The sequence below is a fragment of the Narcine bancroftii genome, unplaced genomic scaffold (genome assembly GCF_036971445.1).
Source record: "Narcine bancroftii isolate sNarBan1 unplaced genomic scaffold, sNarBan1.hap1 Scaffold_597, whole genome shotgun sequence".
In the NCBI taxonomy this organism is placed as follows: Eukaryota; Metazoa; Chordata; class Chondrichthyes; order Torpediniformes; family Narcinidae; genus Narcine; species Narcine bancroftii.
Window position 1 is genome coordinate 30333 of NW_027212127.1, and position 17121 is coordinate 47453.

A 17121-nucleotide genomic window follows, 5' to 3' on the forward strand; every position below is an offset into this window, starting at 1 on the left:
CGACTCCAACTATCTCTGCTGCCCCGTGACCCTGTTCACTTTCTCCCATGAAGAATCAGCGCATCCTCTCCTTGTCACTGCGACTCCAACTATCTCTGCTGCCCCGTGACCCTGTTCACTTTCTCCCATGAAGAATCAGCGCATCCTCTCCTTGTCACTGCGACTCCAACTATCTCTGCTGCCCCGTGACCCTGTTCACTTTCTCCCATGAAGAATCAGCGCACCCTCTCCTTGTCACTGCGACTCCAACTATCTCTGCTGCCCCGTGACCCTGTTCACTTTCTCCCATGAAGAATCAGCGCACCCTCTCCTTTTCACTGCGACTCCAACTATCTCTGCTGCCCCCGTGACCCTGTTCACTTTCTCCCATGAAGAATCAGCGCACCCTCTCCTTGTCACTGCGACTCCAACTATCTCTGCTGCCCCGTGACCCTGTTCACTTTCTCCCATGAAGAATCAGCGCACCCTCTCCTTGTCACTGCGACTCCAACTATCTCTGCTGCCCCTGTGACCCTGTTCACTTTCTCCCATGAAGAATCAGCGCACCCTCTCCTTGTCACTGTGACTCCAACTATCTCTGCTGCCTCTGTGACCCTGTTCACTTTCTCCCATGAAGAATCAGCGCACCCTCTCCTTGTCACTGCGACTTCAACTATCTCTGCTGCCCCGTGACCCTGTTCACTTTCTCCCATGAAGAATCAGCGCATCCTCTCCTTGTCACTGCGACTCCAACTATCTCTGCTGCCCCCGTGACCCTGTTCACTTTCTCCCATGAAGAATCAGCGCATCCTCTCCTTGTCACTGCGACTCCAACTATCTCTGCTGCCCCGTGACCCTGTTCACTTTCTCCCATGAAGAATCAGCGCACCCTCTCCTTGTCACTGCGACTCCAACTATCTCTGCTGCCCCGTGACCCTGTTCACTTTCTCCCATGAAGAATCAGCGCACCCTCTCCTTGTCACTGCGACTCCAACTATCTCTGCTGCCCCTGTGACCCTGTTCACTTTCTCCCATGAAGAATCAGCGCACCCTCTCCTTGTCACTGTGACTCCAACTATCTCTGCTGCCCCTGTGACCCTGTTCACTTTCTCCCATGAAGAATCAGCGCACCCTCTCCTTGTCACTGCGACTCCAACTATCTCTGCTGCCCCGTGACCCTGTTCACTTTCTCCCATGAAGAATCAGCGCATCCTCTCCTTGTCACTGCGACTCCAACTATCTCTGCTGCCCCGTGACCCTGTTCACTTTCTCCCATGAAGAATCAGCGCATCCTCTCCTTGTCACTGCGACTCCAACTATCTCTGCTGCCCCGTGACCCTGTTCACTTTCTCCCATGAAGAATCAGCGCATCCTCTCCTTGTCACTGCGACTCCAACTATCTCTGCTGCCCCGTGACCCTGTTCACTTTCTCCCATGAAGAATCAGCGCATCCTCTCCTTGTCACTGCGACTCCAACTATCTCTGCTGCCCCGTGACCCTGTTCACTTTCTCCCATGAAGAATCAGCGCATCCTCTCCTTGTCACTGCGACTCCAACTATCTCTGCTGCCCCTGTGACCCTGTTCACTTTCTCCCATGAAGAATCAGCGCACCCTCTCCTTGTCACTGCGACTCCAACTATCTCTGCTGCCCCTGTGACCCTGTTCACTTTCTCCCATGAAGAATCAGCGCACCCTCTCCTTGTCACTGTGACTCCAACTATCTCTGCTGCCTCTGTGACCCTGTTCACTTTCTCCCATGAAGAATCAGCGCACCCTCTCCTTGTCACTGCGACTCCAACTATCTCTGCTGCCCCGTGACCCTGTTCACTTTCTCCCATGAAGAATCAGCGCATCCTCTCCTTGTCACTGCGACTCCAACTATCTCTGCTGCCCCGTGACCCTGTTCACTTTCTCCCATGAAGAATCAGCGCATCCTCTCCTTGTCACTGCGACTCCAACTATCTCTGCTGCCCCGTGACCCTGTTCACTTTCTCCCATGAAGAATCAGCGCACCCTCTCCTTGTCACTGCGACTCCAACTATCTCTGCTGCCCCGTGACCCTGTTCACTTTCTCCCATGAAGAATCAGCGCACCCTCTCCTTGTCACTGCGACTCCAACTATCTCTGCTGCCCCCGTGACCCTGTTCACTTTCTCCCATGAAGAATCAGCGCACCCTCTCCTTGTCACTGCGACTCCAACTATCTCTGCTGCCCCGTGACCCTGTTCACTTTCTCCCATGAAGAATCAGCGCACCCTCTCCTTGTCACTGCGACTCCAACTATCTCTGCTGCCCCTGTGACCCTGTTCACTTTCTCCCATGAAGAATCAGCGCACCCTCTCCTTGTCACTGCGACTCCAACTATCTCTGCTTCCCCTGTGACCCTGTTCACTTTCTCCCATGAAGAATCAGCACACCCTCTCCTTGTCACTGCGACTCCAACTATCTCTGCTGCCCCGTGACCCTGTTCACTTTCTCCCATGAAGAATCAGCGCACCCTCTCCTTGTCACTGCGACTCCAACTATCTCTGCTGCCCCTGTGACCCTGTTCACTTTATCCCATGAAGAATCACGCACCCTCTCCTTGTCACTGCGACTCCAACTATCTCTGCTGCCCCGTGACCCTGTTCACTTTCTCCCATGAAGAATCAGCGCACCCTCTCCTTGTCTCTGCAACTCCAACTATCTCTGCTGCCCCGTGACCCTGTTCACTTTCTCCCATGAAGAATCAGCGCACCCTCTCCTTGTCACTGCAACTCCAACTATCTCTGCTGCCCCTGTGACCCTGTTCACTTTCTCCCATGAAGAATCAGCGCATCCTCTCCTTGTCACTGCGACTCCAACTATCTCTGCTGCCCCGTGACCCTGTTCACTTTCTCCCATGAAGAATCAGCGCATCCTCTCCTTGTCACTGCGACTCCAACTATCTCTGCTGCCCCGTGACCCTGTTCACTTTCTCCCATGAAGAATCAGCGCACCCTCTCCTTGTCACTGCGACTCCAACTATCTCTGCTGCCCCGTGACCCTGTTCACTTTCTCCCATGAAGAATCAGCGCACCCTCTCCTTGTCACTGCGACTCCAACTATCTCTGCTGCCCCCGTGACCCTGTTCACTTTCTCCCATGAAGAATCAGCGCACCCTCTCCTTGTCACTGCGACTCCAACTATCTCTGCTGCCCCGTGACCCTGTTCACTTTCTCCCATGAAGAATCAGCGCACCCTCTCCTTGTCACTGCGACTCCAACTATCTCTGCTGCCCCTGTGACCCTGTTCACTTTCTCCCATGAAGAATCAGCGCACCCTCTCCTTGTCACTGCGACTCCAACTATCTCTGCTTCCCCTGTGACCCTGTTCACTTTCTCCCATGAAGAATCAGCACACCCTCTCCTTGTCACTGCGACTCCAACTATCTCTGCTGCCCCGTGACCCTGTTCACTTTCTCCCATGAAGAATCAGCGCACCCTCTCCTTGTCACTGCGACTCCAACTATCTCTGCTGCCCCTGTGACCCTGTTCACTTTATCCCATGAAGAATCACGCACCCTCTCCTTGTCACTGCGACTCCAACTATCTCTGCTGCCCCGTGACCCTGTTCACTTTCTCCCATGAAGAATCAGCGCACCCTCTCCTTGTCTCTGCAACTCCAACTATCTCTGCTGCCCCGTGACCCTGTTCACTTTATCCCATGAAGAATCAGCGCACCCTCTCCTTGTCACTGCAACTCCAACTATCTCTGCTGCCCCTGTGACCCTGTTCACTTTCTCCCATGAAGAATCAGCGCACCCTCTCCTTGTCACTGCGACTCCAACTATCTCTGCTGCCCCGTGACCCTGTTCACTTTCTCCCATGAAGAATCAGCGCACCCTCTCCTTGTCACTGCGACTCCAACTATCTCTGCTGCCCCGTGACCCTGTTCACTTTCTCCCATGAAGAATCAGCGCACCCTCTCCTTGTCACTGCGACTCCAACTATCTCTGCTGCCCCGTGACCCTGTTCACTTTCTCCCATGAAGAATCAGCGCACCCTCTCCTTGTCACTGCGACTCCAACTATCTCTGCTGCCCCGTGACCCTGTTCACTTTCTCCCATGAAGAATCAGCGCATCCTCTCCTTGTCACTGCGACTCCAACTATCTCTGCTGCCCCGTGACCCTGTTCACTTTCTCCCATGAAGAATCAGCGCACCCTCTCCTTGTCACTGCGACTCCAACTATCTCTGCTGCCCCGTGACCCTGTTCACTTTCTCCCATGAAGAATCAGCGCACCCTCTCCTTGTCACTGCGACTCCAACTATCTCTGCTGCCCCCGTGACCCTGTTCACTTTCTCCCATGAAGAATCAGCGCACCCTCTCCTTGTCACTGCGACTCCAACTATCTCTGCTGCCCCGTGACCCTGTTCACTTTCTCCCATGAAGAATCAGCGCACCCTCTCCTTGTCACTGCGACTCCAACTATCTCTGCTGCCCCTGTGACCCTGTTCACTTTCTCCCATGAAGAATCAGCGCACCCTCTCCTTGTCACTGCGACTCCAACTATCTCTGCTTCCCCTGTGACCCTGTTCACTTTCTCCCATGAAGAATCAGCACACCCTCTCCTTGTCACTGCGACTCCAACTATCTCTGCTGCCCCGTGACCCTGTTCACTTTCTCCCATGAAGAATCAGCGCACCCTCTCCTTGTCACTGCGACTCCAACTATCTCTGCTGCCCCTGTGACCCTGTTCACTTTATCCCATGAAGAATCACGCACCCTCTCCTTGTCACTGCGACTCCAACTATCTCTGCTGCCCCGTGACCCTGTTCACTTTCTCCCATGAAGAATCAGCGCACCCTCTCCTTGTCTCTGCAACTCCAACTATCTCTGCTGCCCCGTGACCCTGTTCACTTTCTCCCATGAAGAATCAGCGCACCCTCTCCTTGTCACTGCAACTCCAACTATCTCTGCTGCCCCTGTGACCCTGTTCACTTTCTCCCATGAAGAATCAGCGCACCCTCTCCTTGTCACTGCGACTCCAACTATCTCTGCTGCCCCGTGACCCTGTTCACTTTCTCCCATGAAGAATCAGCGCACCCTCTCCTTGTCACTGCGACTCCAACTATCTCTGCTGCCCCGTGACCCTGTTCACTTTCTCCCATGAAGAATCAGCGCACCCTCTCCTTGTCACTGCGACTCCAACTATCTCTGCTGCCCCGTGACCCTGTTCACTTTCTCCCATGAAGAATCAGCGCACCCTCTCCTTGTCACTGCGACTCCAACTATCTCTGCTGCCCCGTGACCCTGTTCACTTTCTCCCATGAAGAATCAGCGCATCCTCTCCTTGTCACTGCGACTCCAACTATCTCTGCTGCCCCGTGACCCTGTTCACTTTCTCCCATGAAGAATCAGCGAACCCTCTCCTTGTCACTGCGACTCCAACTATCTCTGCTGCCCCTGTGACCCTGTTCACTTTCTCCCATGAAGAATCAGCGCACCCTCTCCTTGTCACTGCGACTCCAACTATCTCTGCTGCCCCGTGACCCTGTTCACTTTCTCCCATGAAGAATCAGCGCACCCTCTCCTTGTCACTGCGACTCCAACTATCTCTGCTGCCCCGTGACCCTGTTCACTTTCTCCCATGAAGAATCAGCGCATCCTCTCCTTGTCACTGCGACTCCAACTATCTCTGCTGCCCCGTGACCCTGTTCACTTTCTCCCATGAAGAATCAGCGCATCCTCTCCTTGTCACTGCGACTCCAACTATCTCTGCTGCCCCCGTGACCCTGTTCACTTTCTCCCATGAAGAATCAGCGCATCCTCTCCTTGTCACTGCGACTCCAACTATCTCTGCTGCCCCGTGACCCTGTTCACTTTCTCCCATGAAGAATCAGCGCATCCTCTCCTTGTCACTGCGACTCCAACTATCTCTGCTGCCCCGTGACCCTGTTCACTTTCTCCCATGAAGAATCAGCGCATCCTCTCCTTGTCACTGCGACTCCAACTATCTCTGCTGCCCCCGTGACCCTGTTCACTTTCTCCCATGAAGAATCAGCGCATCCTCTCCTTGTCACTGCGACTCCAACTATCTCTGCTGCCCCGTGACCCTGTTCACTTTCTCCCATGAAGAATCAGCGCATCCTCTCCTTGTCACTGCGACTCCAACTATCTCTGCTGCCCCGTGACCCTGTTCACTTTCTCCCATGAAGAATCAGCGCACCCTCTCCTTGTCACTGCGACTCCAACTATCTCTGCTGCCCCGTGACCCTGTTCACTTTCTCCCATGAAGAATCAGCGCACCCTCTCCTTGTCACTGCGACTCCAACTATCTCTGCTGCCCCTGTGACCCTGTTCACTTTCTCCCATGAAGAATCAGCGCACCCTCTCCTTGTCACTGTGACTCCAACTATCTCTGCTGCCCCTGTGACCCTGTTCACTTTCTCCCATGAAGAATCAGCGCACCCTCTCCTTGTCACTGCGACTCCAACTATCTCTGCTGCCCCGTGACCCTGTTCACTTTCTCCCATGAAGAATCAGCGCATCCTCTCCTTGTCACTGCGACTCCAACTATCTCTGCTGCCCCGTGACCCTGTTCACTTTCTCCCATGAAGAATCAGCGCATCCTCTCCTTGTCACTGCGACTCCAACTATCTCTGCTGCCCCCGTGACCCTGTTCACTTTCTCCCATGAAGAATCAGCGCATCCTCTCCTTGTCACTGCGACTCCAACTATCTCTGCTGCCCCGTGACCCAGTTCACTTTCTCCCATGAAGAATCAGCGCATCCTCTCCTTGTCACTGCGACTCCAACTATCTCTGCTGCCCCGTGACCCTGTTCACTTTCTCCCATGAAGAATCAGCGCATCCTCTCCTTGTCACTGCGACTCCAACTATCTCTGCTGCCCCTGTGACCCTGTTCACTTTCTCCCATGAAGAATCAGCGCACCCTCTCCTTGTCACTGCGACTCCAACTATCTCTGCTGCCCCTGTGACCCTGTTCACTTTCTCCCATGAAGAATCAGCGCACCCTCTCCTTGTCACTGTGACTCCAACTATCTCTGCTGCCTCTGTGACCCTGTTCACTTTCTCCCATGAAGAATCAGCGCACCCTCTCCTTGTCACTGCGACTCCAACTATCTCTGCTGCCCCGTGACCCTGTTCACTTTCTCCCATGAAGAATCAGCGCATCCTCTCCTTGTCACTGCGACTCCAACTATCTCTGCTGCCCCCGTGACCCTGTTCACTTTCTCCCATGAAGAATCAGCGCATCCTCTCCTTGTCACTGCGACTCCAACTATCTCTGCTGCCCCGTGACCCTGTTCACTTTCTCCCATGAAGAATCAGCGCATCCTCTCCTTGTCACTGCGACTCCAACTATCTCTGCTGCCCCGTGACCCTGTTCACTTTCTCCCATGAAGAATCAGCGCACCCTCTCCTTGTCACTGCGACTCCAACTATCTCTGCTGCCCCGTGACCCTGTTCACTTTCTCCCATGAAGAATCAGCGCACCCTCTCCTTGTCACTGCGACTCCAACTATCTCTGCTGCCCCCGTGACCCTGTTCACTTTCTCCCATGAAGAATCAGCGCACCCTCTCCTTGTCACTGCGACTCCAACTATCTCTGCTTCCCCTGTGACCCTGTTCACTTTCTCCCATGAAGAATCAGCACACCCTCTCCTTGTCACTGCGACTCCAACTATCTCTGCTGCCCCGTGACCCTGTTCACTTTCTCCCATGAAGAATCAGCGCACCCTCTCCTTGTCACTGCGACTCCAACTATCTCTGCTGCCCCTGTGACCCTGTTCACTTTATCCCATGAAGAATCACGCACCCTCTCCTTGTCACTGCGACTCCAACTATCTCTGCTGCCCCGTGACCCTGTTCACTTTCTCCCATGAAGAATCAGCGCACCCTCTCCTTGTCTCTGCAACTCCAACTATCTCTGCTGCCCCGTGACCCTGTTCACTTTCTCCCATGAAGAATCAGCGCACCCTCTCCTTGTCACTGCAACTCCAACTATCTCTGCTGCCCCTGTGACCCTGTTCACTTTCTCCCATGAAGAATCAGCGCACCCTCTCCTTGTCACTGCGACTCCAACTATCTCTGCTGCCCCGTGACCCTGTTCACTTTCTCCCATGAAGAATCAGCGCACCCTCTCCTTGTCACTGCGACTCCAACTATCTCTGCTGCCCCGTGACCCTGTTCACTTTCTCCCATGAAGAATCAGCGCACCCTCTCCTTGTCACTGCAACTCCAACTATCTCTGCTGCCCCTGTGACCCTGTTCACTTTCTCCCATGAAGAATCAGCGCACCCTCTCCTTGTCACTGCGACTCCAACTATCTCTGCTGCCCCTGTGACCCTGTTCACTTTCTCCCATGAAGAATCAGCGCACCCTCTCCTTGTCACTGCGACTCCAACTATCTCTGCTGCCCCTGTGACCCTGTTCACTTTCTCCCTTGTCATCCTCACCATCTTCCCCCACCCAGTGAGCCCACTCAAGGTCCAGCAGCCTCTTCTGAAGGAAGTACATTCACCAAATCCAGCTTTTTGTGCTTCATTTATGCAAAGTGGGAAAATGGAGGATGGATTTCTAGATCCCTGGTGGATGAGTTACAGGTGGCCAACCTTAAAGACTGCTACTCAAATAAATCTCCTGCTCTCAGTTTGAGTCTGACTGGCAAATTTAAAGTGATAGTAAAGGTGACAGTGTCTTAATCTAGCAACATTACTTACATACTGCTGGGGATCCAGCTGGTGGTTGGTGATCGGGAATCCAGTGATCTGGGGATCTGCTGATCCAAGGGCAGCTGGGGATCCAGTGATCCAGGGGCAGCTGGTGGTTGGTTGATTGGGGAATTCAGTGATCTGGTAGGCAATTAGATATTCAGTAATCCAAGAGCAGCTCGGGATCCAGTGATACAGTGATGCTGGGGATCTGATTATCCAGGAACTGTTGGGGATCTGGGGACAGCTGGGGATCTGGTGGGATCTGGGGACAGCTGGGGATCTGGAGGGATCTGGGGACAGCTGGGGATTTGGAGGGATCTGGGGACAGGTGGGAATCTGGAGGGATCCGGGGACAGCTGGGGATCCGGAGTGACCTAGGAACAGATGGTATCCTGTAAGCCCAGTTGTGCTGAGGAACAAGAAACCAATATTAAGATGCAGATCCAGCTACACATGCAGATATGGGTTCAATAAACTGGATTAAAGTGAGGGTCATGATGATGTTCACAGAGAATAGAGAATAAATGGAGAATGCTACTCGACAGGTAGAGCAGCCTCTGTGGAGAGAACTAAGTTAACATTTCCTGTTGATTACCTCTGATCAAATGACAGAGCTGGAAATGTAGGGCTGTTTCTCTCTTCACTAATGCTGCTTGCCTTGCTGTGTATCTCCATTATCTTATCAAACAACAGAAGTACTGATGAGAAAACAATACCAAATGCATTGGTGAGGGCAGAAATGATCCAGTAAAACACAGTTCAGGAAGATAAGTGATGTGTGAAGTGGATCATAAATCTATCAAACCTGTCTCAATTGCGACTGCTGTGATTTTAGTCCCAGCCACACTTTCCATTATCCTTAACCCAGCCTAAAGCTGTGGAGTTTATCTCCATTTCAAATATGCTTCATTATTTTCAGGGTTGAATGGGATAGCAAAAGGTCATCGCCTGTCCTCACTTTGGTCTAAAGTGAGGTGACCCTTGTAGTGAGATTATATGCCCTCATTCTGGATCCCTCCTCCCCTGCCTCCTCCACAGATGGAGGATCCTTTCAATGCCCCACAGGAGCTGACAACAAAACACCATGGAGGCTTAAAGCCTGAAATAAAAGAAAAATGTGGAGCTCCTTACGTCAGCCAGCATTTATGGAGAGGGTTAATGAAATTGATGATTTAGGTTAGTAACCCTTCATTAGAACTGAGAAAAGTGAGAAATTGATCCAGTTTATGTTTCAGATACAAGGGAGGGAGGGGTGGGCAGTCGGAACAAATGGCAAGGTCTGCAATAGAGTGAGAGACTGAACAACACCAGTGGCGTTGGTGCGGCTGAGAGTGGGGGGAGGGGGTTGAAGATTTGCCTGGGAGACGTGTACATTATGGGAAACGATTAAAGAAATCTGATGTACCAGAAGAACAGAGAGCAAGTAATTGATGCTAGAAGTGTGAGGTGAAAGAGCCAATTAGAGATGAGTATTCAGTTCTGGTCACCTCATTACACAAAGGACATAAATGCTTAAGCGAGGGTGCCGAGGAGGATGTTACCTGGATTGGAAAATGCATCTTCTGACCAATGGGCAGGTTAACTGAGCTAGGGCTTATCTCTTTTGAAGCGACTAAGAATGAAAGGTGATTTAACAGAGAGACACAAGATTGTGAGAGGTGTAGATAGGGTCGACAGTCAGCACTTTTTTCTCAGGGCAACAATCTAAATTTCGGAAGTCACCTGTAAAAGGTGAGTGGAGGAAAGTTTAGGCGAGATGTCTTAAGTATTTTTTTTACTCAAAATGCATTGCTTGAGTAGTGGTGAGGTGGTACAATAGGCTCAAAAATTCTTAGATACGCACTTGAGTGTAAGAAAAAAGGAGAGTTAAGGGTGTGAGTTTGGGAAAGGTGAGATTACATAGGTCAGCACAACAGTGTGGGCCGAAGGGCCTATATTGTTCTATACTGTTTAATGTTGTATATTTGGAATGCTCATCCCAGAGAGGTATAATCACCTGGTTAGAGAGAGGTCAGATTGGGAGTGGGATGGTGAACGAACCAGAAGGTCCCTCTTTCTCATCACTAAATTACCCAATCTGCTCATGAGTGCTCAAGGCTGTATACTATATTGAAAGAGATACAAATGAATCACTGCTTCACCTGGAAAGATTATTTGGGTCTTTGGATGGTGGGGAAGAGAGGGGGAGGTGATAGTCAGGTGTTCCGATTCTTCATTTGGGAAAGTGCCATAAGATGGAAAGTGGTTGCTGGAGGTAGAAAAGCAGTCCATAGAGTGGTGAAGGGAGCGGTCCCTTCAGACCACTGAAAGGGGAGGGGAAACTGTGCCTGACAGTGATGTTCTGAATGGGGAGCTGGTGAGATGGAAGGTGAGGATAAAGGGAACTTTGTACATATTCTGGGTGGATGGAGAGGGCTTGAGAGCAGAAGTGAAGGAAGTGCAGTTGGTAAACCATCAACCATGGTGGAGTGGGAATAGGATTAAGGAAAAGGAGGTTCCTCAGAACCACTGTTGTGGAAAGGGAGGTCAGTATAGTTGAGAACAAGATGCCAGGAAATGAATGCAACTTAAGGCTTTAATTTCTAACTTCTCGTTCTAATGAAAATTTGTTGACCTGAAACATTAATGGTTCCAATCTCCATAGCCTGCTGCCTGACCTGCTGAATATTGCCAGCGCTTCATTCTCCCAAGCTCCAATAGAATATGCCATGTGTATTGTATCCAAGGCAAATACTTCCTTCCTTAAATTTAAAACCAAAGCAGTAAAGGTCAGGGATCCAGTAACATGGAAAATTATACGGATCTGGTAATATGTGAAATTAAAGGCGTCCATTGGTAAGAATGACGTGATCTGGTAATGATGGGGATCTAGTAACAAGGTGAATAATGGGTAAACAGCAACAAGGAAACAGTAACAACAGATGAGGTTGCAGTTAATGTGAATCGATGCCCGGTATAACAGAGACTGCAAACATAGGATCTGACTTTGAAGTGAAAGTGCAGTCAAGAGGGATTGAAGTTCATTCAATAAAATGTATGACAGTGTCCAGTCAGCAGCAAGAGGAATAACAGGGGCCTACTGAGAAGAGGAACAACAGGAATCCAGTATCCATGAGAATGATGGGAGTGAAAGTACAGGGCAATGATATTAATCCATAAAATTGGTCATTACAGTGATGCAAGCACAAGAACATAGTGGATCCAGTAACAAGTGACCTAGGAATATTAGGGATTTTTAATGGTCAGAACCCAGTAATGTGAACTAATGGGAGTCCTCTTAAAAAGTAATTAAAATACTTTTAGCTCTAAAAACAGCAATATAAATGGAATTACATGTGGAATGATAACAATACACAGAATAAAGGACAAAGGAGTGATGGTGATTGAGCAGCAGAGAGCAGGGGAGAAGGTTATTGAGGGAGTGGGAGGATGGATGAGAGTGGAAAGAGAGCAGTGAGTGGGCAACAGGCAAGTGGAGGAAAGAGGAGGGATCAGGGAACAGAAAACTGGGAAAAGAGGCAAGGAACAGAATTGGAGTGTGCAGGGAATGGGAGGCCACAGAGCAGGAGATTGTGTGGGAAAGAGCTTAAGCAGAGAACGGGAGACTTAACTAGCATCTGCCAAAGGGAGTACATTCTCTCCCAAATGTTTTTTTATATATAAAAGAGGGGGCATAAGTATTATAAAGTGAGAGGGAAAGTAAACAAAGGAGAATAAGCAGATAAGAGAGTGAAGGGGGAGTGAGCAGAGGAGATAGAATGAGCAGGAGATAGTGGAGGGAATGAAGTTGTGGGAGTGAGCACGGGAGAGTGAGCAGTAAGAAGGAGGGAGGGTGGCAGGTGAGAGGAAGTAGGTTCTCAGACTGGGAGAAGGAAGCCAGGAATGGGCAGAAAAGTGAATAAAGGAAGTGGAATTGGGAATGGGAGAGTGAAGAGAGAGCGGTGGAGAAAGGACGGTGAAAAAGGAAGCAGGGAACAGTGGGAGAGTGAAACCTGAACAGGGAGTGAAGGATAGGAGCAGGGACAGCAGGCAGGAAACTGGGAGCATGAATGTAAGCTGAGAATAATGAGGAGGAGTGAGAGAGAGGTGAGTCTGAGAGACGGGTAGCAAGAGAGATGTCAGAGCAAAGCTAGAATGAGAGTGAGAAATTGGAAAGAATTAACTGATAGATTTAATGTGTTTGGTTATGGGTATGTATTGTAATGGTACTTCCAAACAATTTTTTTCCATTATTACTTCTCATTATTTCTGGTGTTTAGTGGAAGAATTTTCTGTGTGACATTCCCTTACTTATGACCTTTTCCTGGTGTCATGAATTCAAGACAGCAGCTGAGGGAAACATCGTAATTCAGCCTCGCTTGACTTTCGTGAATGGAGAAACATTGGGAAACGTGACAGTGGAAAAATGTATCTAGTAAAAAAGGCTTTGGGTTAATGTCAAAGTGCAATGGAAGAGACGTTTGTTTATATCATATTACATGCATCTCAGGCATCCCTCTGCTCTTTACAGCCAGTGAAGTTCTCTGTAGGCATTCCCTCAAGTTTGAGGATAACCTGCTTTCACTCCAGTTCTGAGTGGAGATGCCAGTGCATGAATTCTTTGTAACATGAGTTGTCTATTGCACTAATCTGATATCATTATCGTCTTGACAGAGCATGGTCTATATCCATTGGTAATACCAATGGAGACCAGGCTCATTGTACCGTTTAAACACATACCTGGCTGCAGGTACACATTATAAGCCCTAGACATGTGCATGAGGACCACACAAACATGAATCAAAGTACAAACACACTCTTACACACTCCCCATTTCAGAAGCAAGGTAACAGCCAAGGTTGTCCAAAGAATGAAACCAACAAGCAGGGAAAACACTCAGAATGCCAGGCAGCATCCATGGAGAGATAACCTGAGTTATCATTCATTATCTGCAAGTTTATTATGTTTTCATGCTTCTATTAATGACCTGGTATTTTTTTTCAGAAACCTTGATTGAGAGATTTTGTTAAGGATACTGAGCAGAATTTGTTTGCTCTTTAAAATCATACCCATCATGGACATTTTGTTCTCAGCTGATAGAGAACATGTGCAACTGAATTTGTAAAGAATCAGATGTAAAGAATTTTAGGGAATGATTTAGAGAACTTCTGACCAGAGTATAGCTTCTGTCGTTCACTGATATGATGCTTGAACCTAAGACCTACAGACTTCAATGCATGAGAGCCACTAAAGTCATCACTGAGAATTCATCAATGCCCAGAGTGCTCAAGTCTTCCATTGGTTGACTGATCTTGCAATGTTCTTTCTTGTGGCAGTGACTGAATCCTTGGGTTTGGATTTTTGGCCAGGATTAGCCTGTGGTGTTGTCTGTAGCTTGTTTCACTTGAGCTGTTTGCCCTTTCCTGTCACGGAGGTGCTTCTAGCCCTGGCTGATCATATAGTCATACAGTGTAGAGCAGGGCCTTTGGCCTAACTAAACCAGTTGCTTGCATTTGGTCCATATCCCACTAAGTCCCTTCTATTCGTAAATCTGACCAAATGACTTTTGAATGCTGTAATTGTGCCTGTTTCTACAGCTGTTCGGTCCAGATACCAACCACCCTTTGAGTGGCAAAAGTTGCCCTCGGGTCCCTCTCAAATCTCTCCCCTCTCACCTTAAACCTATGCTCTCTAGTTCTAAAAACATCTAACCTGGGAAAAAGACTGTGAGCACTCACTTTATCTGTGGCCCCCATGATTTTGTAAACCTCTTTAAGGTCACCTTTCAGCCTCTTTTGCCCTAAGGAATAGGCACAGCCTTTCCAACCTCTCCCTTTAACTCAACCCCTCCTCCCAATCCCAGCAATATTTAGGTGAGTCTCCTCTACACCTCTTCCAACTTAATGATGTGCTTCCTAGAGCTGGGCAACCAAGCTTGGCCTCACTGACACCTTGTACAGCTGAACCATGATGTCCAAACTTTTGTACAATACCTTGCCTAAATTTGGCCAGTATGCCAAATGTCCTATTCATCATTTTCCACTTGAGATGACACCTTCAAGAAAAAGCATGAATTTTGCAGAGTCATATTTATTCAAACTGTTAGTGATTGTGTTATGTATTCCCCACTGCACTCTGGAAACCAATTCAGCAGTCCTTGACACCCCCACTGTTTATTGTGGGAACAGCATTATTAAATAGAAGGAGCAGAGAAGAATCCCCATGATCCAAATACATCACCCCTTCAGTGACCTGGCAGACAACACACAAGCTTCAATGACAGAGCAGGATGGCAGGTAATGAGTGGGTAATAGATCTTCTCCTTGACAGGATGGAATCAGATGCACTGCCAGGCAGGGGAGAACAGATGAGAATTTGGTGGTCAACCAGAATTTTCAGCCAATATCCCCATGTCACCAGGGGGCTGAGTGTTTACACTGGGGGAGGTGGGAAACCGGAGTCTACCTCGTGATGTTAGGTAGTAGATTCCCTAGTCCACTGCCTGACCGTTCTCCCTCCCAGTTTCACCTGTCTGATCAGCATTATGTATTCCTCTGGAAGTTGGCTGTTTCAGTGTTATGTCATCTTGGCCACCCCTCCCCCCACCCCAGGTTGGTTGGTGCTGCCTTGTTTTGTTCCTCATGCCCTGTGAGAAGGCCCAAACTGTGGGATGTGTCTTTACGTTACACGTTGCATTTAACCACACTTCACCCACCCTACTGGCCACTGTTTTTTTGCCCATGGCAGAACCCTGGCAAGCAAAGCGATTGCGAGGCACTCCGGAGAGGATCGAGCTGGAGAATATGCGGGTATCCCTGGAACGGGAGGAAGATCTGGAGGAGGTTCCAGAAGAGACACTTGCTGAGCATAACCTGAGCAGTGTGTTGCACCAAACAAGCCAGGATCCTGGCAGCAGGTCAGTGTCTGATACAAGGACAGCTCTGGGGAAGTCACAGCTGAGTGTCAAATCCTTTGGTGGGTGGGCTGAAGGAATCTCCCACCTTTGATAACTAATATGAAGAAGTGACAACTAATGCAACTACCTCACAATTTTATTAGCTTTGCAAAGCAGGTGCTCTTTTACATGAGAAGACCTGTTATAACCTACAATAGGGTCTTTCTGCAAAAGAGACCATATATAGATGGGCACAAGGCCCTTTCTATTTAGCTTCCCATTCTATAGAGTGAGACTATTCACATGACCTGTAATCTGCAGACTTCAGCAAAACATCCAAGGTGAATCTTAAGAGCAGCATGGCCTGGGTTCTTGTGTCTTGCAGCTGTACTACTAAATGAAAACAATTTCTTTAACACACTCTAGTATTTTCTCATTAAAAAATACTCTTTTTAAGCCTTTTCTTGCTGCTGAAATTTATAGAAAGGAAAGAAGCAAATCAATACAATCTATCGCCTTTAACCTGGTCCAATCCTGCCTCATCAGCCTGCCTTATTTAGTTTCTGTCAGATCTATCTCCTTTTTTAAATATTTATTTTTCGTTTTCCATAAATATATTCATGCTATCTTTAAACTTTTATACACATCAAATATATTAAATGTTTACAAAAAATTTCCTCCCACCCCCCCTTCCCACAAATACCAAAATATAACTTCACATATCGTCAGAGCTCTCATTTTTCAAAATTCTTTTGAGGATATCACATCATTACATACATTGAAGGGTCCAATATATAATTGGACCCCTATATGATCCAAGTATGGTTGCCATATCTTAATGAATGTATCATATTTATTCTTTAAGATATAAGTAATTTTCTCCATGCTATGTCCACGGCCCATCGAGCAATAAGAAGGGGAGAGTCAGATTTCCAAGTGATTGCTATACATTTCTTAGTCACAGCCAGAGCTACTTTAACAAAGCAAATTTAAAATTTGGACAGTTTGCAGCTCATGTCCATAAGGTTACCCAGAGGTACAACTCTGGGTCGAATGGAAAGGTCACTTCTGCTACTCTTGTTAGTATTTCAGCGATATCATGTCAGAATCATTTTACCTTTGCACACGACTATGTAGAATGTAAAAAGATTCCTATTTTAATGCCACATCTAAAGCATATTTCAAATTTTGATTTATGTAGTTTTTGATTTTGAAAATTATATTGAACCAATCCATATCTTGCATTTATCGTTGATGTCATACTATCCAAACACCAATCAGACCAATATTCTTCTGGTATTATAACACCTAGATCCAACTCCCATCTCTCTCTCGACTTGGTAGGCCCACCTTATCACTTTTGTCTTGGAGAACAAAATACATTCTAGTTATAAATTAGGGTGCATTCCCCGGCTGAAGCATCCCTTCCACTTCATTACTTGAGGGCAGGGGCATTGTGAGACCCCATCTTTCTCACAAGAAGGACCTTAGATGAAAGAAGCAGTGAAAGTTTCCATTAAAAAAATCATATTTCTGTTTTAATTGTTCAAAGGACGCAAGTTGTCCTTCCTC

The 17121-nt window shown here is 48.4% G+C and overlaps 1 protein-coding gene across 1 annotated transcript in view; it reads left to right on the top strand.

The window, feature by feature from the left end:
• Positions 1-15570, top strand: part of LOC138751014 (protein-methionine sulfoxide oxidase mical3a-like) — a gene marked incomplete at its 3' end in the record, with an annotated part of 37138 nt that extends 21568 nt beyond the window's left edge. The window contains exon 8 of the mRNA XM_069913115.1: positions 15402-15570. Within this exon, the coding sequence (XP_069769216.1) occupies positions 15402-15570 (169 nt within the window). The remainder of the gene's footprint in view (positions 1-15401) is intronic.
• Positions 15571-17121: the final 1551 nt, after the last annotated feature.